General features: G+C 39.6%; 1 protein-coding gene across 2 annotated transcripts in view; it reads right to left on the reverse strand.

The window, feature by feature from the left end:
• The window catches only part of MANBA (mannosidase beta), a 67,062-nt gene that overhangs the window by 28,245 nt on the left and 11,266 nt on the right, over positions 1-27,551 (reverse strand). For both annotated transcript variants that reach the window (XM_056327437.1, XM_056327447.1), the window contains exons 2-9: positions 21,529-21,623; positions 20,929-21,034; positions 18,869-19,039; positions 16,167-16,290; positions 13,554-13,729; positions 10,383-10,493; positions 3,876-4,027; positions 2,681-2,798 (exon numbers count right to left, since the gene is read on the reverse strand). In XM_056327437.1, the coding sequence (XP_056183412.1) occupies positions 2,681-2,798; positions 3,876-4,027; positions 10,383-10,493; positions 13,554-13,729; positions 16,167-16,290; positions 18,869-19,039; positions 20,929-21,034; positions 21,529-21,623 (1,053 nt within the window). The remainder of the gene's footprint in view (positions 1-2,680; positions 2,799-3,875; positions 4,028-10,382; positions 10,494-13,553; positions 13,730-16,166; positions 16,291-18,868; positions 19,040-20,928; positions 21,035-21,528; positions 21,624-27,551) is intronic.

A 27,551-nucleotide genomic window follows, 5' to 3' on the forward strand; every position in this document is an offset into this window, starting at 1 on the left:
ATCAGAGTTACAGAATATTCACTTTTAGGAATCAGATACTGACAGCCTTCATTGATGAGTGGAATATTACTCAGTAGATGGAGTTCAGTAAGTTTCAGTGAAATAATTAGAACCCATGCACTGCTCAAACGTGAAGATGGGGCAATCTCCACCTGAATGGAACAATTTTCTGTTTACTACTTTGCAGGTGTAACACTAAAACCCCATTACTTATTAAAAAGAAACAGTAACTCTTCTGATGTGGTTGATGTGGTATCAAGCACACTTAACAGATGTGCAAGTGTACTTGTTAACAAAATGCTTCCATACCAAATGCGAAAACTGGTCTTAAAAAGGGCAAATTTTACCCAGTAAGGGGGGCAGAAACAAACTAGATCCTCTAACAACACAGTGATCTTTCTCTTCAAAGAAAGAACAAGTAGGTACCACTAAAGAACAGCAAGCCTTTCAATTCAACAATGAACTCCCTTTGTACCTTGAAGAAGAACTACAAAAACTAGAAAGGAAGAAGCTTAATGAGATGGGCAAGATAACTTTCTTTACCTGTTCTGTTTTCTAAATTGCTGTAATTTTGAGACTCCTGATAGTCTGTCTCAAATGTTAACGGAAAGATCTGTTGAAGGAGCACATTAACCCAATGGAGTCTGTAGGAGACTACGCTTTTCTGAATACCATACTACCTAAGCAGTAGGAAAAGCCAGACCAGCTCCTCGTACAACTGCATTTTCCTTGCAGCAAGAACATGCTTTTCCATTACTCTTTCCAGTGTATATTCCCTAAGAAGACTGAAGAAAGGGAACAGGACAGTGGGAAGTAATGGATCCATTAATTGTTACACTCCTAGCACTGTAAAAAAAAAAGCAAAGCTATTGCTGAAGAATCACTCAGAATCCATCAGTGACTGTGTATCGTCAAAATTCTCTACTGAAATAAACTTTCTCTTGCTATTTCTCTCAGTGACCTATCACCATTTTTCCTTAAGCACAGCTTGACTAATGCACTTTTAAGCCTTTGCAAGACGATCAGAAGAAACAAAACCAAAATGTCCAGACCTACCCCCTCCAGAATAAAGATCTGATTTTCCGCACCTACTTGCTATTTTGGCTGCTAAATAAGATCTAAATCTTGCATTGAGCACTGTCCAGACACAGATCTAAGTGGCCTACTTAGTTGCCTAGTGTCAAAAATGAAAGAACTGTTACATGCTCAGAAGCCCTGAAAATCAGGGCACTCATTCAGAGGACTAAAATAGATGTCACATTTTATTTTTTTCAAGCACACATAGCAGAAGGCAGCAAGATACCATATCTGTTTCCCTGCTTTTTCTGCTGTAGCATAAGACCATACACACTTCTTGGCATTTGGCATTCTACTTATTAAAAAGAAACAGTAACTTGTAAGAAACAGTAACACAGGTGCAACTTGGGGTTCACTCATCTAGTCACTATTTCATCAAAACTTACTAGCGTGTGCCCCCAAACTCATAAAATCAAAGGTGCTCATATAGGATTATCAGTGTTTACGCAGCAAGTGTTCCCCTTACAGCTACATTTATACTCAATTATAGCTTGTTCAAAATGTCCCTTTGGATAAGGTCATCCATGCTTGGCTTCAGGCCAAGTGAAATATTTTTGTTTAAAAAGTTTGAACCAAAAGAACTCCAAACCTTTTCAGCTATTCCTATAAAGGAGAAAATACTTTTAAAATAAACAAAACCCATTTCCACAGCAGAGAAAAGCATGACTACCACCTTCTGTGTTTTGATAACTCAGAGGTGGCTGAAAGAACAAAACTCAAATACAGCAGGCCTTAAACCCCCATTGAGGTCAGATGGCAAGGTCTTTGCTCTCAGTCTGGGGCATATGCTCAGGCACTCAGATTCTTCAGCAGGGCTAAGCCCTAAACACAGTTACAGGGCTCCACAGTCTGAGTGCTGTGGAAAAAATATTATTTGATCTTGTGAAACAAAAAAATAACCCATGCACTACGTGACTATCTGCTCACAACTATTTGACTGAGTGCTGCAAGTCCCTGTTGATACCTACAGTACACAAAAGTTCTTCTATCATGCTCATCATTACAGTGTAAAACCTTCCTACATTGACATCACTAGTACCAGTCCCTCAGCTGTTCATTTCTTCCCTCATTCTTTCCCAAGGGATTAGGAAACATAGAACTGGGAAAGAGGTACAGTATATAAAGATGAGAGTTTTGGTCTGAAAAGAGCTAGAAGGCAGAAAGTTAAAGCCACAGACATGTTGCTCTGATTTTGGGACATGTAAAAGAGGTGGAGGGGAAAGACAGTAGGGAGAAAAGGAAGGGGAGATGAAGGGGAGATTCTGGGCTAGGAAGGGAAGTGGAGATGACTGAAGAACAGAGTTGTAGCCTTCATTACAAGAGAAAATGCAAGCTGAGGTTCTAATAAAAAGTCTCCAAAGTATCACTTCCAGTTTCAACAGACAGCCTCAGTAATCAGGAACCATTCAAATAAAAAAAGAAATCAAACATAAAATAATAATAAAAAATCCAGTTGATCTGACTTCCCAGGTTGGTACTCCACCATGTCCTTTGGAAAGATGGCTAGAATTTAGGTATTAATTCCCTAATTTTGTTCATTTAGAGTAAAATTTCGTTCACAAGTTCATCAGTTTTTAAGTAAGCGTTCTGTGTTTATTTTTACCATTATTCCTATTTCATCGCAAATATCATAAAATTCATCCTGTTCATATACTCCTCCTCCCCAAACCCGAAGTGCATTCATGTTAGCATCTGCTGCAGACTTCAAGAGTAGCCATAATCTGTCAAATACAAAAAGAAGATTTATATAAGTTGTGAAACTGTATCACTTAGGAGGTTCTAAGGTTATACTCCCAAAAAACCACCAAAAAACTCCCAAACATTCATCATTATCAGGCAATCTAAGACTTACAACTCTGGCAGAACCAGACTATTTTGTTACCTTCTAAGCCTGCATGTCTGGACAGAGCTTTCAAAGAGCAATTTTTTGTGCAGAAAAAGTTACATGGTCCTGTTAAAACCTACAAAATAGATAGTGTGACACATGCAAGTAAGAGCTTTTACGGAAGTACTGGCAGGACCAGATTTAGAAATCCTGTATTTTATTAATCAGGTTGTTCTTTTCTCCTTAGATATTACTTGCTTTAAATATCAATTACTTCAATTCAAATCCCGTTTCAAACACGTTCAGAAATCTATATTCTTTTCCTGAGTCCCACAGGGCATAGCAAGAAGAGAAGAGTGAGAGGAGAAGACTGACTCTGAATCTCATTTTACTCGATTCGGCCTCCATTAATTTTTCCTTAATCATGCTGGCAGCCTCTAAATTGCATGTGAATGCAGCACACTGCAGCATTCCGTTGTCCTGGTTCCTCAGCTACCCAGAGCAAAGCTTAGTCAAGTACAGCATGGCCCCCATCCCACCTGTACCTCTGGGGTGCTGCATCACTGAACTCCAAGAAGCCTGGACCAGAGGAGGGGAAAGGGAGAGAGGTTACTATGCACTTATGTCTCCCTGCGTGAGACGGGTTAGGGCATGGCTGAAGTGCACTTCCCCTGAGTACCAATGCACATGTGCCAGGTAATAGGATCAGACAGCCTGCGGATCATCCCAAAAGGCCAGTAACCTGTGTACAGCAAACAGCCACCTTCCCATCTGTTATTGCATTCACATGTCTTGAACATCACTCAAATCTATTAATGGTGTTTAATTAATTAATGTTAATTAATCCGACCCACAACATTTAGTGGTCTACCCTGAAAGGACTTCCACCCACTAATACCACCCTTTCACAGAGAGCAGACAGAGAATTAGGAGGAGGAAAACATGTTCTTAGAGAACATCAAATGTGGCTTACGTGTCATAGGTCACTCTGTCCTGGAAAGAATCTGCTGGAATCCAGTTCGAGCCCTTAATGAAAATGGGTCGACCATTGATTCTGAAGTAGAAACTCAGACCTGGTGAGCCAGGAATAGGCTCCTGAACAAGTTCTACTGTCCGAAAATAGGCCTGTGTGAAAACATGAAACAGATTTAAAGCAGACAAAAAATAAATTAAAACAAAAATAAAGAAAGAAAATCATTATAAAAGGGATTCAACTGAACATTAACAGCTTAGAATTTGTCAGGGAGTTGAAAGACATTGTCTCATCTCTAAATTTCTGCTTGATTAAAACACACTGTAATAGGGCTAAAAAGAATCCTTCCAATAAACCTGTTCACTTTTTAAAGTTGCTATCATTTTGAGAGAGAAAGCATGCACAAATGACCATGCATGTGCACGCATGTATATATGTAAGAGACAGGTGCATGTTTGCTTGCTGCAGAATTCAGTCAGAAGTCCAGCTGAAGATCAGTGAGAGGAATACAGTAGTAGCATTAGATCAGACACACTATTTTATCTACACTTTTCTCCTTCCAGAAGGAGACTGCACCAGCTCAGCTCTAAGTCTTGCCCCTGAATGCCTAGCTTCAGGTTCATCCAGAAAAAGCATTTTTCTGCCTTGAAATGATACGTTTTTAATAGGTTTGGCAATCAAAGTGAAAAAGATATGCATGCAAACACAAATGCCAGTTTGGAAGTGAACGGCCCTCTGGCCATCACAGCTGTGTTTGAACAGCATGATCCAACAGTAAGGTTTCAGAGGAACCAGTTCAGCTAAATAACCACTTGCTCTGTAAGGTATTAAAGGTCACTCCAGTTAAAAGCACATCTCTAGCAGAAGCCAAACTTTTACAACTGCTCTTTCAGCCTAATATCTGGTACTGCATACTGCAGATGCTGAAACAAGAAAACACTCCTTCCTGCTGCAGGTAGAAGAAGAGTTCTCAAGAAATCATTCTGGACATTTTCTGAGACTTGACTTCAGTCAAAGCAACAATGCTGCTGAGGGGTATGCTGATTGCACTGGCATAAAACAGTCAACTCTGCAGCCATGAGAGAGCAGTTAGTGGACTGCAATAACACTGACCCCTTATTTGTAGAGGTGTCTTCCCCACCTGCCATGGAGTAGATGTGGAACAGCTGCCATGTTAGGCTCCTGTGCAGCTGCAAAGTGCTCTAGAAAACAGTTCTTTTGGGGAGACTTCAGACTTCTGCATCCTTACAGAATCATGGAATAGAATCATAGAATAATTTAGGTTGGAAAAGACCTTTAAGATCATCAAGTCCAACAGTCCACCCAGAACTGCCAAATCCGCCACTACAACATGTCCCTAAGCACCACATCTACACATTTTTTAAACGCCTCCAGGGATGGCGATTCCACCACCTTCCTGGACAGCCTGTTCCAATGCTTGACAACCCATTCAGTGAAGAAACTTTTCTTAACATCCAACCTAAGCCTCCCCTGGCACAACTTGAGGCCATTTCCTCTTGTCCTATCACTTGTTACTTGGGAGAAGACACCGACACCCACCTTGCTACAACCTCCTTTCAGGTAGTTGTAGAGAGCAATAAGGTCTCCCCTGAGCTTCCTTTTCTCCAGGCTAAACCACCCCAGTTCCCTCAGCTGCTACTCATAAGACTTGTGCTCCACATCCTTCCCCAGCTCCACTGCCCTTCTCTGGACACGCTGCAGCACCTCAGTGTCCCTCTTGCAGTGAGGGGCCCAAAACTGAACACGGGATTCAAGGTGCAGCCTCACCAGCGCTGAGTACAGGGGGACAATCACTTCCCTAGTCCTGCTGGCCACACTCTTTCTGACACAAGCCAGGATGCTATTGGCCACCTTGGCCACACTGCTGGCTCATGTTCAGCCGGCTGTTGACCAGCACCCCCAGGTCCTTTTCCCCCAAGCAGCTTTCCAGCCACTCTGCCCCAAGCCTGTAGCATTGTGTGGGGTTGGTGTGACCCAAGTGCATGACCTGGCACTTCTCCTCATTGAAACTCATACAACTGGCCTTGGCCCACCAATCCAGCAGTTCACAACCCTCTGTAGAATGTTTCTACCCTCAAGCAAATAGATCAACACTCCCACCGTTGTTCCAGTTTGACTTATCTAGGCCAGAAAGAAAGCTCTTTTTCTTTCTGGTACTTGTTGTTCATTGTCATAGGGAGATAAGTCTGAAATTAAATAAAGTGAAGGAAAGCTAATAGTAAATTTCAGCCAACTCGCACCAAAGAACAAGTTTGGGTCAGGAAGGCAGGAACCTCATTTTTTCTAGACTACCCCTAAGACAGCAACCACTCCTCCCTCAGATGACTATTTGCTATACCTTTCAAAAAGGTCAGATTATAGAGTACAGCCTGTTGTCTCTGCCACAAGCTACAGTTGAGACAAGTACATGTCAGTAAATCAGGCTAAAATTTACCTAGTTAAGTGTCTTTAAGATAAAATGTAATTCTGTATTTCACACACCCAACAAGGCTGAAGTTCAAATTGGAAATTACTAATCCCACTGTGGGACTGTTTTCTTAAACTTTCAACTTATCAAAAACCATATGGATAGACAGAAAATTATTTCTGGTGGTAGAGATGACAAAGAAAATCACAGCATTTTTTGCATCCTCTTTGGTGCTTCTTAGTCAACTGGACAATTATTAATGAAACACCTAGACAGTGATAATGCACATGAGAAACCAGTTGCATGATTGGAGGCTGCAGATCATTGACCTCAAACTAAACCTCTCTGCATCACAGCAATGACCAAAACACAGAAACTGAATGAACAAAAAAAACAGAACTTGCCCCAAGTCCTGTAGTGTTTTACAGTCTTGCCCCAGCAGCAATAGCGGATTAGTGGCAAGTGGGGCTCAGCATCTGTACCACTAAAGACATTCCTAGCTAGAGAAAAACTACAAAGTCAGACCACTGAGGAGACATTTCAGACTCCCTGTCCAGTATTTCTGTGCACATACATGTACTGTGGACAGTGTGCCCTTCCTTTTTTCTACTGTGTTCCCATCACAAACGGGGTTGGTTGAATATAGACCAGCACGATGAACTTAGTTTTAGGACAAGAGTCTTCCACCCATTCCTAGAATTCTGCAGACTTATCTTAACATGAGAAGTTGAATCAAAAAAATAGTCAGTATTTCATACAACTTTCACAGCTGCCCTAACTACTGAAGACTACAAAAGAAAAACTACATTATGAGTATTACACTACCAAAAAAGTTCTGATCTTCCTTCAGTGAATTCAATTACTTGGAGAAACACTCCTCAGTCTCCAGCATAGCTCTCTTTTGTGACACAAAAGGGAATGGGATTTATAGCTGGGGCTCCCAAAGTATTTGGGAGGTCCTCTTAACAGATGTCATCAGGCAGACTGGGACTGTCTCAGAATGCATTTGTAGTGGAGTATTTATATTACTAACAGCAGTAATGTGATACTGGTTTATTCATGCTCAAGTGGAAGTCATGCAACTGGCCAAATCTGAAGCAATCTGAGAGGCTGAAACACCCAGCCAGGACCACCCATGCAGCAGGAGCAAGAGGAAAAGCTCCTCAGCATCATATCACATTCCCAGGCCTCCAGGGTTTGGTGCCTTGTGTTCCCACTCCATTGCTCCCTCGGGTCAGAGCCCAGCCCCCCACCCTCTCCCACTAACACAGCACCTCTTCCTGTTCCTACAGCAGCTTCCTTCTGCCTTGTGGGGTAAAAGAAGGGCAAGGGGAGACAACTAGCATCTGGCATGTTTGTTTACATGCCTTTCTGGCTACAAAGACCTTTGCCACCTTGAAATCTGTCTGATAGATCTTGCTGCCTGAGGACTGAAAGTTTCTCCCAGTCTTGTTGGAGCAACACAGAAGATGCTCTCTAGCCACCACAGACCAATCAGCTGATTCTGTGCAAAATTAAGAAACAGATACCTGTCTTTTTAAGTCATATACAAAGGCTTTGTACCCAGTTAAGTGACGTGTGGATCATATTTGGCATTCCTAGATTTAGCAGTATAAGAAGTCGTAAGGATGAAGATGCCTAGAGCTGAAGTAAGATCACAGAACGCCCCAGTGACCTAACAAATTAGCACACAGCATGAAAGCGGTGTGAAAACTACAAAGCCAAAGGGAAAGACTTCTGGAAGTCATGCTAAAAGGCCTATGGGGAAAAGAGGATGTAGGGGGAAGGAGGGAAAGGTAACTAGAGGTTAAGATCTTCCAAGTACTAAAATAGCCTCATGAAATAAGAAACTCAGTACAGTGGTGAAGAAATAAGCATACAGAAAGATGGAGAAGCAGAATCGAAAAAGCAAACAAATGCCCCACGAGGCAATGAAAGAGGTAATAAATTCCTTGATGTAGGCATGGCAAGAAAAACAACTTATCAACAGCAAAAAGGACTGGATAGACCCTCCCTCTAGAAAACCAATTTCATTCTGTGGTAGTATCTGGCTATGACTTTGTTTCACATTACTCTGAGAAACAAACTCTAACCGAAGTATTCAAATAGAAAAACAAAACAAAAACAAAACTAACCCTGTCCTGGACGTTGGCTTTACTCTGTTTTGTTTCTCTGCTGCTCTCAACAGGAGCAAGTAGGTACTTCCCTCAGCCAAAGAGGTTCCCAGCACAGCTGGCTAGAGCTCTAGAGCTCCTCCAAGTACATACTAGGGGGCTACCCGGAAATTTTCCCAAAGGATTAGTTAATGCTTTGGAGAGTACTCTAAAATATCAGAAACCAGACAGTAGCTCAAGCTAAGGGTAGCTGAATCTGACAGGAGACAAAGCTGTGTCTTCTCACATACACAGTTCTTGCCCTTTAGTTTTTGCCTGTTCAAAGTTATGTAGATACTCATATGGGGACAAACCACTTGTGAAATGTCTCACGCCTGGTTTTTTTCTTTTTAAAAAGAGGGGTGGGGGTGGGAAATGTATTCCACCTGAATACAGTACTAGGTGGACAACAGAACAACTTTCAGGAACATTTATCCCTGACTGTATCTCCTGAACTACTCAAAGTTCTTTATTAAGCCAGATGAATGTTGCTATTCAGTCTTGCCGACAAGAGAGCAAATTGTGTTAGAACATGAAAAAACTGCATATGGAGAATTTTTCCACTCATACAGCTCAGGGCAGGGGGTGGTGGGTGGGTGAGTGGGTGTGTCTGGCAGAATCCAAGAAGCTTCAGAGAACGCATGAAGGAAGACTAGACTTTACACTATGAATCTGTAAAGGCTTCGTATGCTGGTTAAATTATAATGCCCACTATGTGGTGCATTTGAGTTTTTTCCCCTCTCTTTCCCCTTATGGAGAAAAAAAGGTTTCTGAGTCTCTTTTATAGATCATAAAGTCCCTATGATAATATGCCACAGGGCTCTATGAAATATCCTGAGACACAGCTACCCAAGTGGAATCAATTAACTTTCCTATCATTGTGCAGTTTTCACACAGTAACACCAAAATTTTCCTTTTTACAGGCTTTACCTCCATATTTCCTATAACCAGTTTTTCCAAGCATAATATGCCAAGTTTATTTGGTGTGGGTTTAAAATTATTTCAAAATTAAATTGCCAATAATAGCAAAGAGGAATTATTATTATTTCATAATCAAACTAATGGCTAGCCCTATAAAGACTAAGACTCCAGAAGCTACTGCTATTCACAGGCTTTTTCACACACACAAATGTTACAGTGAATAGAAGTTTTAGATGCCTGGTGACCAGATTTGTTTTTAGTGAAGCAATACACATCAGAACCACCTAATAAATGTTAAAATTTACTTGGTTGTTTCCACACGTTGATAGCATAAGGAGCCCAGTTCAACTGTACGATTTTTTTTTTCAATGGACAATTGAAAATCACCTCTTCTAGGTTTCTTAGTAAACCCAAACAGTTATACAGCCAGTGTGTTGCAGGAACCCTTATGCAAATATCCCTGAATATTATTTTCATGGTCATATTTAAGACATTACCTCTTCTTAAACCTCAAGCACATTTATCAGATTCTAATAAATGAATGTATGTTAGCTTTTTAGGAACGTGTCTATCCCACAAATTTTTTAAAAATTGAATTAACAAGAAAAATCTCAATAATAAACCTTCACATAATTTATAGCAATCTAAGGAGGTTTTTGGTGCATGCTACAAAACCATCAGCATAATATATCAAGTTTAAAAGTGCATTTTTTTCATGAGATAGAAAACTTTAAAAGTAAACATCTTTTCCTTTCTGAGGTTTCCAACTAACTGTAAGCCATCTTCCAGTCTCAATGCAAGTAAAGACATCCCTACATGCTAAGGCTACCAGAAAACAGGTAAACATACATTGTGACATAAAAAATACCTCGTTTCTCATTAGCATTTTCACATGCATATTAGAATCCACCAAAATATTTAAGAGCTCTAGATAACCTGCCATGCAGAGCAGATGTCCTAAAAGCAGCAGTTCAATGCCTGCTGTAATCAAGATGAAGGGCCCACCTTTGAAAATTTCTCAATCTGGTATCCTGCCTCCATGATGAAAGTTGTTGTCATGTTGTATCCAGTTTGCTTTCCATGTCCATTTGGCCACCAAGCCTCCACTGCAGAACTCTGGAATGTACAAGAAGGAAAGTCAGAGCAATGGATATAAAAAGAAGCAAAAAATGCACCTAAGGGCTCAGACATCTTTGAGTGAATTACCACAGGTCTAATGAGGTTTTGTTCCTCAGCTGAGCCATGGTAACTGGGATCTCTTCAGCTGAAACTCTGAGGTGAAAATTATTTAAAGACAGAAGAATGACTTCTTCTACTGAAGTTCAGGCTATCACTTCATCTTGTGCACAATAGGCCATGAGCAAGAATACACCTGCATCCGCACATGTAACTGCTACCCCTTGCTGAGGTACATTGACAGAATATTCCTCCAAAACTCAAATATCTGCCAGGAGCAGACATTGTTCACTAGGCTCTGGATCATGCCCCTTTTACCTATCACATGCAACATTCAATACAGAGGTGACACTCCTCAGTTGTGACTCTGGTAATATGTGACCATACTGACTGCTTCACTTACGTCAAGCTTTTAAGTCAAATTATAAGTTTCATTCTTTCTTTTCAGTATTTTCTGCTTTTTCTCTGTGCTTCCTAATCACTAGTACTCCATAATTTTTACAAACATAAAAAAAAAAATACCTCCAGGATGACAGAATGATTTAATTTTCTCGTTTTCCTAGTCACAGAGTAATATTTGTATCTTCATCCCAACAGCCTACTTCTGCTGCTCAATCCTATTGCCAACATTTGCCAGTTGAGTGCACAACACAAAAATCGTGAAAGGAAAGCAATAATGCATGCAACCAAACAATGGAGGGATCAGCACTGAATAGAGTCACGTAAGGAGTGCCTCAATCTTTTCAAATAAAAGGCAGCCAGAGAGCAACCCAACAATATGTTTTGCTGTAGCTATACTTGGATACAGTCATGAATGCATCTACTAACATTTCAGCTTCCCCAACACAGAATTTTCATAACTGCTTGTGCAGAAGTACTAATCTCTGTGTTGCACAAAATCAGCGTGTGCCTCAACAACAAGGGAGTGTTCACAGCCGCCTGGCACGGTTGGAGTCTCTCATTGGCCACTAATGATGTCACCCCCATGCTCACCATTAGCTGATAAGCAAATGCTGTCATGTTGGCAACACAGCACTTTGTGTGGCAACTGCAGGAAGACTGCTACGCATCTCCAGTGATAAGCACCACTCAAATTTGCACCTACTGACTTTGCAACACAATCTGCAATGAACTGTCAACTAGAAATAAACTTCTGGTGAGATCTCACTATTTAACATGCACCACACAAGTCTGTCATACAGAGTAAGGGCTCCGTTAAGGTCATCAATACATGAGAACACATTGCAGGGCTTCTCATAAAATCAGCTGATGTGAATTCATGCAGCAAAGCCTTTTGTGTACAAAGAATATATAAAACACTGTTGCTTCTGCTCTGAAGGAAGTGCTCCCTCACAAACTTGCAGTCATACTCCCCTAACAGAATTGTTCTGAGGGTGGGGGAGCAATTAAATAAACCAAAGTAATTTTTGAAGTTTCCTATTGCAGTTCCTGCTTAATTGTAGTCCCTGAAAAGGCTAAGCAGAGACTAATGATTGTTTTAAATGAAACTGGGTATTTGTAATTGCTCATGCAACTTGCATGTCAGATGACAACAGTAACAAAAATCTTATGTTTGTATGCTTTCGTGTCAAAATAAAACAAGGCACACAAGCACACAAGTCACTGAGTGTGCATGCTAGAACATAAATACCCTGCCTGCCTTTAATGCATGCTTTTTCTCCACTCCAACAACTGACAAGAGAACTTGAGAATACATGCATAAAATGCATTCAGGCTGGGGATACAAATGCAGAGTTACACAACAATGGAGAAAATCAGCGAGCCAGTAAAATATTCCAAGGTTTGAGGGCAGACCTTCAAATGTTATTAACTGTCAGAACTGTCAGAAGCCCCAAATTCCTGCTTACAGCACATTGCTCACTCACAAATCTAACCATGCCCTGTGACAGTAAAGCAGACGGCATTGGCTCCAGTGGAGGACACCATCAGCTGTGGCTGCTGCTGTATCTGCCAGGGCTTCCACCCTGCCCACTGGCCTGTGCCCTCCACTGTCAGGTTCAGTTCTGCAGTCAGCTCTACTAGGGCCCTGATCTCTGAGCAAGAAGCCAAGACGAAGTTCATGGTTCTTTTTGCCACACTAGGCTTACTGCCTAACTCAAGACACCTACCTATTTGTCAGCTAGAACAGACAGACCGATTTTCTTCATCTCTCAAGCCTGTATCTTTTCTTAATTATGCTTGTGTGGTAAAACTCAACAGGTTCTAAAAAAAACACCAACAAACCAAAGTCTATAGGAGTTAAATAATGCTGGTGAATTAAGTCTGCCACTAGATAGTTTCCCAACATCCTGTGAAGGTAAGCAGACCAATTCCTCTTTCATCACTGGGATGTATACCAAATTCATCAGATTTCAATTGAGTTATCTCCTCATCAGAGCATCCATCACTTTTCTAAAATATCTCCTGAGTTTTGCCTACCCAAGGGACTACAAGCCAACATAAGGAAGTACTACTGCACAGAATTTCTACCAACCTTACTGCCAGACAAGTTCTTCATAGGGCTCTTTTGCTTTTATTTCCCTGTAAAAGTATCTATTGAGAGACTCGAGGAATGTTTCCTCTCTTTACTGGGAGAACCATGTATACTGCAGTACCCTCTAGCCCCAGTCAGTCCAATAAAAAATATCACAGACAAGATACCTGCTGCCAGTTACGTGAAGTGACACTGGGTATCCATAGGTTATCTACCTAAATAGTTCATTTAACAGTGGCCAGTGATGATGTGGTCTTTTTGTTTTGCAGTAAGAGAAAAACTTCATCATCTTTTTGATACTGAGCTATGTAGCCCCACAGACATCAATTTTTAGAGAGGAAAAGAACTATTGTCCTATCCTGTAAGAGGTTCAGAAATGCTGTTAAAGTCTGGAATACAGTAAGGAAGGGGAGGGAGGCCTAAAACTGACATGAAGGTCGAAAGACACATTGGAAACCAGGGGAAACATCTTGCAGTAGGCTAGGGTTACATACACACTTCCTTACCTTGTTGATGTTTACAAGCAGCACAATGCTGCCTTCTCCAGGTTGAAGCCTCACACTGAACGTTTGCTGCGTTTGCAGTTTTGGAATGTTCACAGTCACAAGACCTGCAATTGGCTTGGAGCTGACTACATCAAAAATAGACTCGATTTCAAGACTCCACTGCTGAGCACTCTTTACTAAGTGAAGGGGAAGAAAAAAATGGGAATTCAGGAACTGTGTTTATGTACCTATTAGTTAACACGATGTCTCATCAGAGAAACAATTCAAACACCTCAGACTAAATGTAACAATTTTCAGGCTGTGTTTGAACCAGACCTACAAGGTTGATCTTCTTGTTCACTGCATTTGATACCTGTGCTTCCATTTGCTGACTTAGAAGACAGCTATGCAATATGATTTATGTTTTGTAACTCTCTTTTTTTTCATTGAACAGCCATCCAGGGGGTTTTCAGAATTCTGTACAGAAGTCAGAGACTGTGACACCAGTCACTTCATTAGGAAGGATTTTTTCCCCCACCAACTCCCACAGACATTATATTTGCTTTTAGTCAGCACTTGTATGAACATGGTACTCTTTGGGAAAGATCGTAATCACAAGGCAGTACAATCACTTTTGTCAATGAAACAAAACCAGTATTAACAGAAAATGAGCTGAATTCATCCCAGAGTCACTAGACAAAATGAATGGAGTTATGCTGGGGATGAAATGGGCCCACTGTGTCTAGACTTGACAGTATCTTTATGACCCTTTTGCCACTGAAGTGTGTTGGAGGAAACAAGTTAATGGTTTCTGTGAGATCTCTCTACAGTTACCTCAGACATTCCTCTCCTTTACAGGACTTACTGAATAAGGCAAGACAGGGTCAAGGGTACTCAAGATTAATGTGTAAATTTCCCACTTACTTCAGCAATTAAATTACCTGTCTACAAACACAGCCTAATTAATCCTATACTTCAAATATTACAGATGAACATTCAAGCAAAAGCAAATAAAACAGAAAACAAGGAAAACTTGAACTAATACATATTTTGTATAGACAAGCTACTAACCACTTACTTTCTCTTTTCATGTATATATTCTAGCTCTCCTTCCTCCAGGAGACAAAGAGAGCTTCCTCCAAAAACAAAGAATTACATTCAGCCCTGGTGTCATTTTTGTTGTCTTTTGTAGAATGAAGAGCACTGAATGTGTTCCCAAGTTTCTATTTACACCCAGCATTATCCAGGGAAGACCAATTTTGATAGGTGTTGAAGGTGTTAAAAAAAGCACCCACCCCACAAGTGTCAGCCATTACAGTGTGTTTTCCCTCCCCTCCAAGGGTACATAGAAACTCCTACCCACTCTTACATGCATGAACTGCAGGATCTAGGCACAGAAATCAAGAACAATGAATCTTTTGTTACAGACTCAGTGGTCAAAAGGCTATGACACCAAATCTGATGAGCAATATAACTGCATAGGCAGCTTAAATTCAAGTTGATCATTTGCTCTTTATTTTTCAAATGTTATTATGTTTGAATGCTAATAAGCTTTAGCTCTGCTTCCAAACCATCCTCTGCTGAATGAAAGATGTTTGCTCTCTCCACTTACCCAGAGAGCAAGACTTTACCTACCAGAAGGTGGAGTTGTGGGAATGTGGGAAGGAGCAGAAAATACTTTTACTGGAACTAAATTTCAGAGAGCACACAAGAGTCTGTGCTGGGGCTTTCCATGGAAATTCCAGTCACGTTAATTCTAGCTAAGACCTGCAGCTATTTTAGGAAGCTTTAAAAGCAGCCAGGGAGTGACGTCTTCCGCTTTTATTCATACACAACAACTCTCTTCCCAAGGGCTGAAATTCAACCCAGTGCAGAGGACTCATGTACTAGCCTTTACTACACTGAAGACTGGGCTCAACAGGCAGTGAAAGAAAGCATGCGGGTGGTCTACAATGGGGCCTATTACCATTTACAGAAAGTTTCAACAGAAAAATAACCACTTTTGCTTAGCTGCAATGATCTTCAGGACAAAGAAGAGGAAAATCAAAGACCACATCAAGGGAGGAAACCGGTTTGGTAGGTTAGGTAGTTGAAATGCAGGAGGCTATCCTCTCAAATCGCAGCCTTAACAAATTACCCTAGCATAGCACCACTGCTTTTCTCTTTCACACTTTGTGTTGTGTCCTGAAAACTTCGCACTCTTGAAACTCTGCTCACTGTGTACTTGTCTTCCCAACACAAAACTGAATTCCCATAGCAGCTTTGCCTTCATTTTAAACGGAGGTGAGGCATGTATCTTGTAAGTCTTGGTGAAAACACATACCAATAGAAAAGAAATTTTTCAAAACAGGAGGAACAAGGGCAAACCTGTGCTATACTATGTATATTTCTGCAGTTATTCAGGAATCTTCGGGCAAAAATAGATTACGAATTATATCATTATTAATCATTATTGTTTGTACTTAAGTACTGTTTCAATACCTAAAAGGGCGGGCTGTGGTAAGAACTACACACAAAGTCATAATAAAACAATAGAACTTTTGCTGAACTGATAAATTAATTGAGCTTAACAATAAAATTATTTGTATTCCAAAGCTGAAACAACAACAAAAAGTAGTCACAAAGTAGACTTACCAAAGAAAGAAGTCAAAGAAAAGTAAATCAGGCGATAATGGTTATAGGCCTCAATCCGAACATCTTTCCAGATACCTTGAGTCGGAAAAGAAGGGCCCCAGTCCCAACTAAATGAACACTGCTCCTGCAATACAGAATGATTATGTTACAATTGCCTGTTTTTCACACAGACATTGATGCTGTGCCAGAAATAAAAATTATTTGCTATCTAGAAATAAAATATTGCCATGCACTGAAAGAACTTTTTCAATTTCCAGAAACCCATAAGTCTACAGTATTTCTTCTCTTATTTCTTGGCCAGAACTCTGCTGCTACTTATATAAAAAATAAAATTCTGGACTAAACATCCATGTACAGCAAAATTTTATATTAGTGAGAGAGCAAAACACTACCTAGCCCACCACTTAAAAACCAGTAAAGACGAAAAAACCAAGCCAGCAGGTTACTCTCAATTCAGCTCTGAATGAACTTAGTTTGTAATGTTAATATTTAATTGTATACCTAAAACACAAAGTAAGCAGAAAACTGACAGTTACAAATGTTAAAGTATTTTAAGGGACTGTATCAAATTAAAAATCATGGGTATATCTGAAATACTTTTCTCCTATTTTTGTTGTAACATGACAGATTAGTACAAAGAAAGAGATGCCTATGTCTGGCGCATTTGTGTAGTTCAGTCATGTTCGCTGTTTCTCCCCTTTTTATGGTTCTCATACAAAAACAAAGGGAACAAAAACATGGTTGAGAAATAGCTTAGTTCTGGTTCTAACATCAGAATAACTGTCAGAAATCTAAAATGCTGGTCAAGCAGAGCAATACCTACACTGCCTTCCATTTCGCTGTTTTCAAACCTGGTCAGACCTCCAGTTAACAAATCCCTTGAAGACATCTATTCAGCTGCCCTCCAAGCTTCACACAGCCCCAGCCCCCAAAGCAAATACAATAGATCTCCTCAAAGTCTTGTACAGTGACCTACAGTTCTAAATTTAGAGACTAATAACTTACAGCCGAGGCATACTAATTTTGGCAAACCAGACTGCACAATTCTGGCCTATCCCTTGCATCGCTGGAGTCAGCCTGCCTGCCTGCCTATCAAGTTGCAAAAGAGCCTTCCAGGAAGCAAGCACCGTACCTATTTCAAGTGTAAAAACAGGGTCAACACATTCTTAGAGTAATTTTCCCTTTATAAAAAATAAACAAATAATCACTGTCAGACTGTCAGGTTTCACTAATAATATTGCAGAGACTGCTATCAAAAATAGTATGTCACATGAACAATACACTTGTATCACTGAAGTCCATGACCAGTGAGAGGCTTGCCTGTTGCCATAAATTCCTATTAAGATTTAGATACGTTTACTGCACCTAACACTGAACCTCAAACATGTGAACAGCTCTCCGTTACTTTAGGATGGTAAACAGCCAGCTTACCTTCGCAATGTCCTAGTATGTTTGTTTACTTTTAAATGTGACATTGCTGCTGCTGCTGCTGTTGCCATATACTTGGAACTAAAAATGTTTCTGGAAATGTCTGGAGCAGCTTCCAAGCACAGTCTAACAACTCCTTTGAGGAAAAGCACTAGGGTACTTTCGTACAAATTTAAAGGTATACTTCAGTAGAGAATAAAATCATTCCTGGCCATTTTTGCTCTATAAATAAGACTACAATTGTTCAAGTGCCTTCTTCCTTCCAAGCTCCTCCCTGCACTGATTTCTAAGAAACAGCGGACTCAACTTTTTAGGAAGTAGTGAAAATAAAAGCAGCAGCTACTAGTAATAAAGACAATATCTTAATCCTGAAGGACCTTCTCAGGACAACATGGAGTCCATGTTTCCATTAACAGATTTAAAGGAAATTACATCCAGCTTTAAATTAACAGAATTCTAGTCATTTTTTGAGGAGGCTCTGAAAAGACTTTTTTGAAAAGATTTAAAATAATTAACAAGAAAGGCATTTAAATGGAGACAAACCCACACAAAATGAGAAAATCCAAAGTAAGATCATCTAGCCATTGTCTCTAGCTGCTGCAAGGCTATCAGAAATACATGAGATGCTACTCAAATGATAGTTTGCCATTAATAAGTTTTAACAGCAATGAAGCCATGTCTTAAATCAGAGTTTCTGTGCTTCATTCATTGGATATTTACGTTTTTGTTTTCACTAAATATTCACAACACCGTAATAAGATAAGAACAGGTCCTCTGTTAGATAACACTTCTCAGGACATGCCAGAACTGCCCAGTATAAACAGCCCAGTGCATGAGCAATAACAAACGCTCACAAAGCTGCTTGGCTGAGATTTCTACAGCCTTGGCAATAATATACACTAGAATTTGCAACAGCAAACTCTGCTTTCAGCATGCATTGCTAAACCCACCCAGTGGATCAAAATGTAACAAGTACTTGTTTCCCAATGCTATCTTACTCCCCTAGCAGTAAGTCTCCTTCCTGACTCCTTCATGAAAACAGCCTTTTAAACATTCCTGTCACCTAGATATGAAGCCTGGCCTTCTTATGCCTCCTGTATTATCAACATGCTAGATAACAGGTTTCCAGGGGGGACAGGAGGAGGAAGCTGCTATGAAAAATATGCCCTACTTATAAAATGACATTGCAGGTTTCAGAATACATCTGTAAGGACAGCACATGGTGCATTCCTCTTTCCAAGCCTGAAGCCAGAGACAGACAATTTTGCCCCTACCTTTCTGATGAAATTAGCATGGCACTCTCCTTTCTGCACAGGTGGAGGGCATGCCGGGGGGATGCTGTACACTTTGTGACATCTGCTCTGCTCTGCTGCATATGAAACGGCTGATAAGAAACGGACTTCAACAAAATTGACCTCCTTGATCACACTGGTAATATCAAAGCTCTAGGTCAAGAAAACAGAACAAAATCATTACAGTGCTGACATATATTACTTTTAATATGTTATTTTAATATCATACATATATTATTCAAAGGTATCAGCAGACTCTGGTTTTAAAGGAAAAGAAAAGCTACTAAAGCTGAAAAAAGAAAATACACAGTAACATTGTAGATACAAGGAGGTGTTACTGGGCAAACCGCTTTCCCCTTATTGAGTGCCCATTGCAGGGCGAAGCACTCTGCTTGCAAACAGGTGTGATTGAAGGATAATGACAGCAAGAGAATCTTTACCTTCCTTCCTCATTCAGAACCCATTTGCATCTTTAGAAAGACATCCTGTTCCAACTCAGAAAGCTGGTCTATACGGGTGTCCTCCCAACTCACACTGTGCTGCCAGTTTACCTACCACAAAGCACTGAGCTGCCTTTCACCTGAATGCTGTAAAGCTGTATTTCATGCCACCTGCATTCTCACCCCCAAAATGTACAGGAACACATTCTATGCCAGCACCAAATGAAGCATTTGCGGGGTTCCTCACTGGATAACAAAATTTCTTTCAGTATGGCTGGATAGAAGGATAAATGTTTGGTTTCAGAATTATCCTGTGCTATCAAGATAATATGGTTCCAACGTTTAATAGCCATTTCTTCTTCACAGTGTTCATCTGTGACAAGTCAAGTCTTGGCAATTCTTTCAACTTGTGAGCAGCTCAGCTAGCATCACTTATGTCTGTAGCATACAGTAGAAAATTACAAAGCAAAGAGCATCCCCCCAGAGAGAGCCTTCAGTGTCCTTCCTGAAGAACTTGTTGCCACGTGGAACAGGTGAACAAAGCAGAACAGTAATCCTAGACTCAATCTAATACAGTACACACTGGTTTTACAGTGAAGGCAATTTTATGAACTGTTACAAACTGAGACAGAATAAAGTTGCAGAAATAAGGGTAAAATAATATCACTTCCCAATTCTACAGAGCCTACTACTGGTAATCCTTTAGATACTCCCCAAATCGTAATTCATTACAATTTCATAAAAGCTCTGTGAAATTGCTCATTTCACTGATGGCAAAACTAAGTCACAGAGAAACTAAGTGATTTGTCCTAGGTCACACAGACCCAGGTGGCAGAATCTAGCTCTGTCTCAGGCCAGTACCTCTGCAATTAAACCTGCCAGAACGGTAAACACTGAGATATGAAGACACCAGATTTCCTTTGTAATTCAGTTATTCCACTAACATTCTTCCTTTAACTTTTCCTTTTTTGATTCTTTTCAGAGGAAAGCAAGGATTGTCTTTTATGCTATTACCCAGAATAATTTTAAATTTTAAAGCTATAAAGTTAGTTTTGAATGGTTTTGCCACACTCAAGATCGTGCCATAATGAGTACTCTCATGCTGACATAGGCTAAGTTCAAAAATGCAAGACAATGTTATCAAAATCCCAGTATCAAAAATCAAAACCCCTACATAAAAAAAAGTGAAAACACAAAGGCTTTACAAGACACGCAATTTCATTTCAGTATTCACGTGTAAACCATTCTAATACCAATTAGTAAGTAGATTTACAGCTAATAAAACAGATTTAAGCTTACGTTTTCTTGGAGCTGTGACAGATCCCAAGAAGCAAGACTTATATTATTAGCTGAATTGATCCTCTTGCATGAGTCCACTAATTTAGAACAAGACACATTCACCTCTAGATCTGATCCTGTTGCTACTGAAAAGGTAAGCAGACCTCTCTAACAGTTATCTGATTACACATGCAGTCCTCAGGTCAACACTTTCTGTGTCCAAGCAACCATTTTTATGTATACTTGAATGCACTGAAAGTGCTCAGCACAAAAGGGCTTTGAAGAAAAAACAAAAGCACCTTCAGATATAAACACATTACTTACATATCTGTTGAACATGTTGTCTGTTCTCCCAAGAGTGACATTGTTGATCAGGATCTGTGCTACTGTATCTACACCCTCGAAAATCAAATTCACTTTCTGCCACTTTCTACAGAAAATAACATATGCATTAAAAAAACATTATAATACATAGGGTTAACAACACAGAGAAAGTGTACAATATAAAAATGTATATCACCATTATCTTTAGCAGCAGTTGCCTCAACTATCTCCAAAAATGTTTGACTTACTGTGGCTATGTTATACTTTTAAATAGTAAAATTAAGATGACAGCTGAAGTGGCTCGAGTCTGCAACACAGCATGTTCACATACCCACCAGATATAAGACAGACTAGTTTCCAATTAGCCTAAGTATTATCCTTCCTCCGCTGGCAATTCATAAGTAATTTTTAACAGTTAAAAAAGACAGGAAAAAGCAATTACTAAAATGTTCTTTAGCAACAGCTTTGCAGCTGCACATTATTGCATAATTTGTTTTATTAGATACAAAAGCATTAAGCGGATTTTGAGCTGATGGATTAACTCACAGTTCTGCATGAAAGATGGCACAGAGCTATTTTAGACATATCTTTACTGCATACCTGATGTCAAAAGGAGTTTTGAATGTCCTGCTGTAAGTCCAGTTATCCAGTGAGATCCATCTGTACATCACGTCATTAAATCTATAGTATGGATCCTAATAACAGACAACAAAAAGAAAATTACAAGACTTACTTAGTAATAGTGTTACTACATGAAATGCATCATAATATCCATCAGATGAGCACTTCTTATTTCAGACAGTCTGCAAATGCAAAATCTATCTTATTTTGTTAGTTCTGATATTCCTTTTCACCTTTGAAATAATACATGAAAGCAAAGCTTTGGTAATACTTGACTTTACTTATATAGGTCAAAACCTGTTTGTTATAATCTTCATACTCAAACTAGAGGGAGCAGAATTTGGTTTTACGTAATAAATGACTGGGCTGGAAATTAAAAAAAAAAAATCAAGACAGCTTCTCACTTAAGAGAGGAACAGAACATGATCACCCTCATAATGATGGAGAAAATAAGACTAATAGGATTTTAAGAGGCAAAGAAACAGCATTTTAGGCCTCTAGGGACAGCAGTGAACAAATCTCTACAGTTTAAAATAATTGCAAATACTCCAGTTGCTTCTTGTCAACAAGCCTTAATGTGGTAAGGCTTAATGAAATTGTCCTATTAGGAAGGGAGGGAGGAAAAGAAGCAGCAGCAACACAGTTTGGCTTGTTGTATAAAATTAAATGACTACTCTTGAGAATAATGCTGCATTTATACTGAATGTATTCTTTTCCCTACCCAGGAAGAATAAAAGGCACAGTCGGTTTAAATTATGTCCTTGACCTTTTTGGCTTCATGCTGTATTTATTACCTTATGGTGGGTCACAATGTTCCTCACCTAGGCTGAACGAATCAGTTACGTGGACCTGACAACCCACCACCTTGCACCTCACAAAAAAGGCATCAGAAAGCTACAGTGTTACATCCCCTTGTCAGTTCAGAGTTCAGTCTTCTTCAGCAGCTGCACAGCTGAATTGCTTTCCCAAAACAAAGACCAATCTCTTCTGGACTGCATGACTCAAACCCAGCTAAGAAAGAGCATAGCTACATTAAGGCTGGCTTTGATACGAGTGTTCTACAGTACCAGCACAGCTAACTAACTGCCCTGAATACCCAGATTCATGCTGAAGAAAATCTGCCCAGCTTTTTTTTTTTCCTCCTTGCTGAAGCTCAATTTTTCTCTCCATTTCAGTAGTCAGTATAGATAGTAATGACACTTCTGGATTTGAACTCTTCTGAAAAACTTTTCATATCTCATATTTGTTTTATAACTAAGAGGGTCAGGCTCTGTAATATAAACACAAACCTATTTACATAGCAGAGCAAAATCATAACATCTAAGTGACTGTCCTCAGCAGCATAATCCCTTCTGGAGTCCCACAGTAACATAAATGTCATTCCTTGAGCCCATATAGAGGGAAAGTTGTCACCTTTCCTCTACATGCTATGCTGTGTCAATCAGATTTCTTACTACAAGGGAACAAGAGTCGGGAAGGAAAGGTCTTGTCACCTCAGTAAAACTGTGACTTCTGTATTAGTAACACAGTGTACTCTCTAAAAGTTAAGTCATCTCAAACTTACCAGAACAATGACTGAATTGTAAGATATCCATACCATTACTTTCATATGCAAAATCTTTTGTGGAATATATCACAGACTTTTATTAAGATGTAAAATATAAGGCTAATAAATGCATATTAAAATGCAAAATTTAGGCTCGTAAGAGAAACTCCATTAAGATTACTGTATTGAGACAAGAAAAGGCAAGCATCAAATGTCAGAGACCATGAAACCCCACATTATGCCCTTAAGCACATTTTTAACAACTGTCTTGCTTTAACATCATATAATACTTCATTTTAGGTTTTGCTTTGGAAAATGTGCATGTTAAATTTCAATCATTGCCACTTGTATGTGTGAAATATTTAACAAAAGGCATAAGATGCAAGTCGTAAATACACTATCAACAGCAGACTGTAAAGCCAAAACCAATTTGGTTAGTGGTCAAACAACCAACATTAGTGCCTTGTCAAAGATCAAGACCCTGCATAAAGAAAGCTGCACTGTTTTTCCCACAAAAGCATGGATAAGGAGATGTTAGTGAAGAACAAAACTGGTTGTTAAACACCAAAGAGAAGTGTAGGAATGTTTCATCAGAGGCAGAAATTACATCAGATGGGCTCTTACAGCAGTTTACAGAGCTGCTTGTTTAAATCCCCTTAGAGCCTACTGCAGATCCTTTTTCCTGAAGGGGCTTTCTTCATCTGTTTTAGTCGAAAAGCCTTCTAACTTCAAGAAATGCACTGACTGCTAAACCATGTGTCATAGAAAGTGCCAATTAGCCCCTTCTGATTCATACAAATACTGTTTCCTCCTCACAGGCAACCATCCACCTTTTTAGATGGGAAAGCTCCTAGCTTTGTGTACCTTTATATAAAACTTAACAGTTTACTAATATCATTGCTACATAACTAGTAAAACAGCTTATATATCACACAGAAAAGCTGTTAAATGCTAATACTGGTTAGTCATTTTAAGCATGACAAATGTTGCTTCTTCTAAAATCAGTCACGTGGCAATGTTCAAGCTATGATTTTAAGATAATTCTCAAGGTTCAGGAAAAATGCACAACCACAACAAAGCTCTGTAAGAAAAGAAAATTACTTCTCCCATACACTTGTGAGATTACTGACTTTTTCATTATTAAATGCAACTGTTTTGAGTGCTGGAAGATGTACCTATAGAAGTCAAATTGTTTGGATTTATCTGAAACAGAATTTGATCCCACATTAAATCAGCTCACATTAAAATGAAAGTTTTATTTCAGAAAACTGGATGGGAGCATTTGAAAGACGGTAAGAAACAGACTGAACATATATTAAATATACTTCACATTCATTAGCTCAACATGTTCCTGGAAGCCAGTCACAGAGGGGTGGAGTCACTACAGCTATTTTTAGGTCCCACCAAACAAATTCTGAACCACTCAAGCTCCCTGCCTGTTTGTACTCTGCTCCCAACTTCAGTGCTGTAAGCAAGCAGCAAATCACCTGCTAAGATGAGGTTAAAAGCCCTACTACAGAGCATTAAAAGGAAGCAATTTCCAGTTCGGGTAACAGGACATCAGCAGGACTTCCAATGCACTGGCAGCACTAAACTGAAGGCACTGCCAAGCAGCTAGATGGAAGCTCCTCCTTGCAATGATTTTAAGGGGATATTGAAAAGCTAGAGTCATATAAGCTAAGAGCTTCTCCTGTTAGAGCAGGAAATGGATGAGACATGAACACATCAGAAGTGAGGCTCAAAGCCCAAGGGAGTGAGTTGCACCAGGCACACCCTGGCCCCACGAAGGGCCAGCTTCAGGCCCCCATCCAGCTGGGAGTCCAGAGGAGCATGGCACAAACACCTGAAGGACACTAGACAGAGGCAGCTGTATCCAGACAGAGGACAGCGTGTAATAAAATGAAATGTAATACAGGGAACAAAACCCAGATTCCTTTGCCTTATCCTACTTTTCTTATCTAATTTGAAATTGCCTCTTCTCTCATAAATCAACTCTGTTGATAATGTATACCATAAGAACATCCTGCCGATGTAACAGATTACCAAAATAAAACTTGCAAGTGACATTTCATGCTTTACAGTTTAATGATTTTACTGTTGCCAACTTCAAACTGGAAGCTAAATAGTTAAGATATTTATCGACATCCATGCACTCATTGATACCTCAAGCAACAGCAGTCAGGACATTTATACAATTTTCAGAAGCCCAGTTTCACATATTTGCAGCTTGAAGTCAAGCTGAACTAACAGTAGTGATGAATGCATCGTATTCTTGGAACATGAGTTTTGGAAGTTCATCCTAAAGTAATTCATTTTCAGTAGTCACTCTAACAAAGCAGTAAACTGAGTTTCACCTTATGCTCAAGATGTGTTACAGCTGAACACTGAGCCAAATACTACTGAAAAGTTAATTAACAAGCTATTAATACCCATCGCTTAATACTCTCTGAATACCCTGCTGTATTTAATAGGTTACTATAACTTTTATCTATATTAACTTCACAAGCTTTTGAAAGATAAACTGGAGTGCCATTTAATATTCATCCTAAGTTTCACTAAGGCATTTGAACGCTTCCACATATGTTCACACAACTCAGCAGAGCACATATCTTTTAATGGAAAATAATACATTATGTCATTAATGAATGTCATTTAACATGTTAGAACCATACACTACCCAATGCAATTGTTACCTAGCTTGCTTTGAAAAATTTAAGTTACAATGAAGTGTCAGAAAACACACAACGGTATATTTTAGACAAATGCAGAACAAGCTACAAAAAATACACACTACTTTCCATAACTGCAGAAATATCACTTGAGATACATAAGCTTCTGTCTCTTCTAATATATTTTAATATCCAAGTATGACCAAGACCACGGTAACCCCCTGTGTCAAGTGCATGCCCTTGTTGTATAACGGCAGAAACTGCAGTGTTGTCCAGCCCCTATATTAGCATCACAGTTGCGGACCCCCCATAACAGTTATTTACAAATCAACGTGACAGTTAGTAAGACAAAACAGCCTTTCTTTATGAATGCAAACAGCTGGCAGATGAGAAAATCCAGCTACAATAGCCATATTCATCAGAAATTTTACAGGAGTCACCTGCCAGCAGAAACAGCATCATGCAGTACTTGGACAGTACATGCTAGAAGACAACTATTTCTAGCACAAAGATTTAATGCACAAGTTACCTACTCTGATACATATTGCTTATCAGAACTGTGCCTGAAAGAAAACACTGTGCTGACAGTAGTTTAAAACTAAATCTTCAGACAATCTGGTTTCTGCAAATCATTTTCCAGAGATGCAGGGTTAGCCATAGACTCACTGCAAGTTTGTAAAATGTTTGCACTTACGCCCAAGCTTTGCACTACTTTTATTCAAGTCACTATTACACTTGTTTATGTGCATTTCTCACGTCTTTTTTAAATTTTACATGTAAACAGTAGTAAGAGCTATGGAGTCCTAATGAAATTTTATTAAAACAACCCAGCTGAACACATACTCTGATGCTATCTCCTGCCCCTACAGCTTCTATCATAGTTAATCCAGCATTTGAACTGTGATGGTTGAACACAGAAGAAAATAATACTTCAGTAGGAAGCTTAAAAGTATCTTCCCCAAGAGCATTTTCTAAGATACGTGCATTTGGTGCATTCAGAAAGATGTGTCCATCCAATGTATATTTTATAAGCCAAAGAGTAAAGACATCTCTAGAACAAATGCTAAGAGGATCCAGAGAGATGAGTAATGAACCCTCAGTGTCAGATGTCTTTCAATTCAAATGCATGGCTTGCACAGCAGATTAAAGTAAGGCTACACATGCAATCAGCTAGAGCATCCCTGGGCAAAAACAGTTTGCGCATCGACCTAAATTTGAAATGAACCACACACTGATACATAAGTTGCTTGCAGCCTACTCTTGCAATCTAAGCCCCATTTTGCAGGCTTAGTATCTGGCAGCTTATTCTTGCTGCCCTCCTTCCCCTCATTTATGAGATACCCACTAAGCTACATTGTTGGAGCAGGCCCTCCCAAATTCGTTTTAAATTTGTTTTGGGGGCTAACCCATGAAAAATTCCCAAGGACACAGAAGCAAAGGATGCAGTGCTATTTGCAAATCACACAGAAAAACAGCACACAGATTTCACTAGGTCACTGAACATATGGGTCTCGCTATCCAGGATAATTTAGCTCCCACCAGCTTTGTTCCCCTATTTCCTGGTGCAGCTTTTCGGACCAATCTTCACTTTTGATTACAAGCAGTAAGCTTTTCGATTGCTGGTCTAGTGACATTTTCAGTAGGATGAGTAAAAATCCTGCACTCCACAGCAAAGAGTAGAAGGAGCAAATGAAAAAGACACTGAAGACCAAAGGTTTTGTATTTAGGCAACTGTAATAAAACTCCTAATTTTACACTTGACACAACCCCAAAAAGGGCTGATTTCC

Source organism: Falco biarmicus, chromosome 1, assembly GCF_023638135.1.
Source record: "Falco biarmicus isolate bFalBia1 chromosome 1, bFalBia1.pri, whole genome shotgun sequence".
NCBI classification, from domain to species: Eukaryota; Metazoa; Chordata; class Aves; order Falconiformes; family Falconidae; genus Falco; species Falco biarmicus.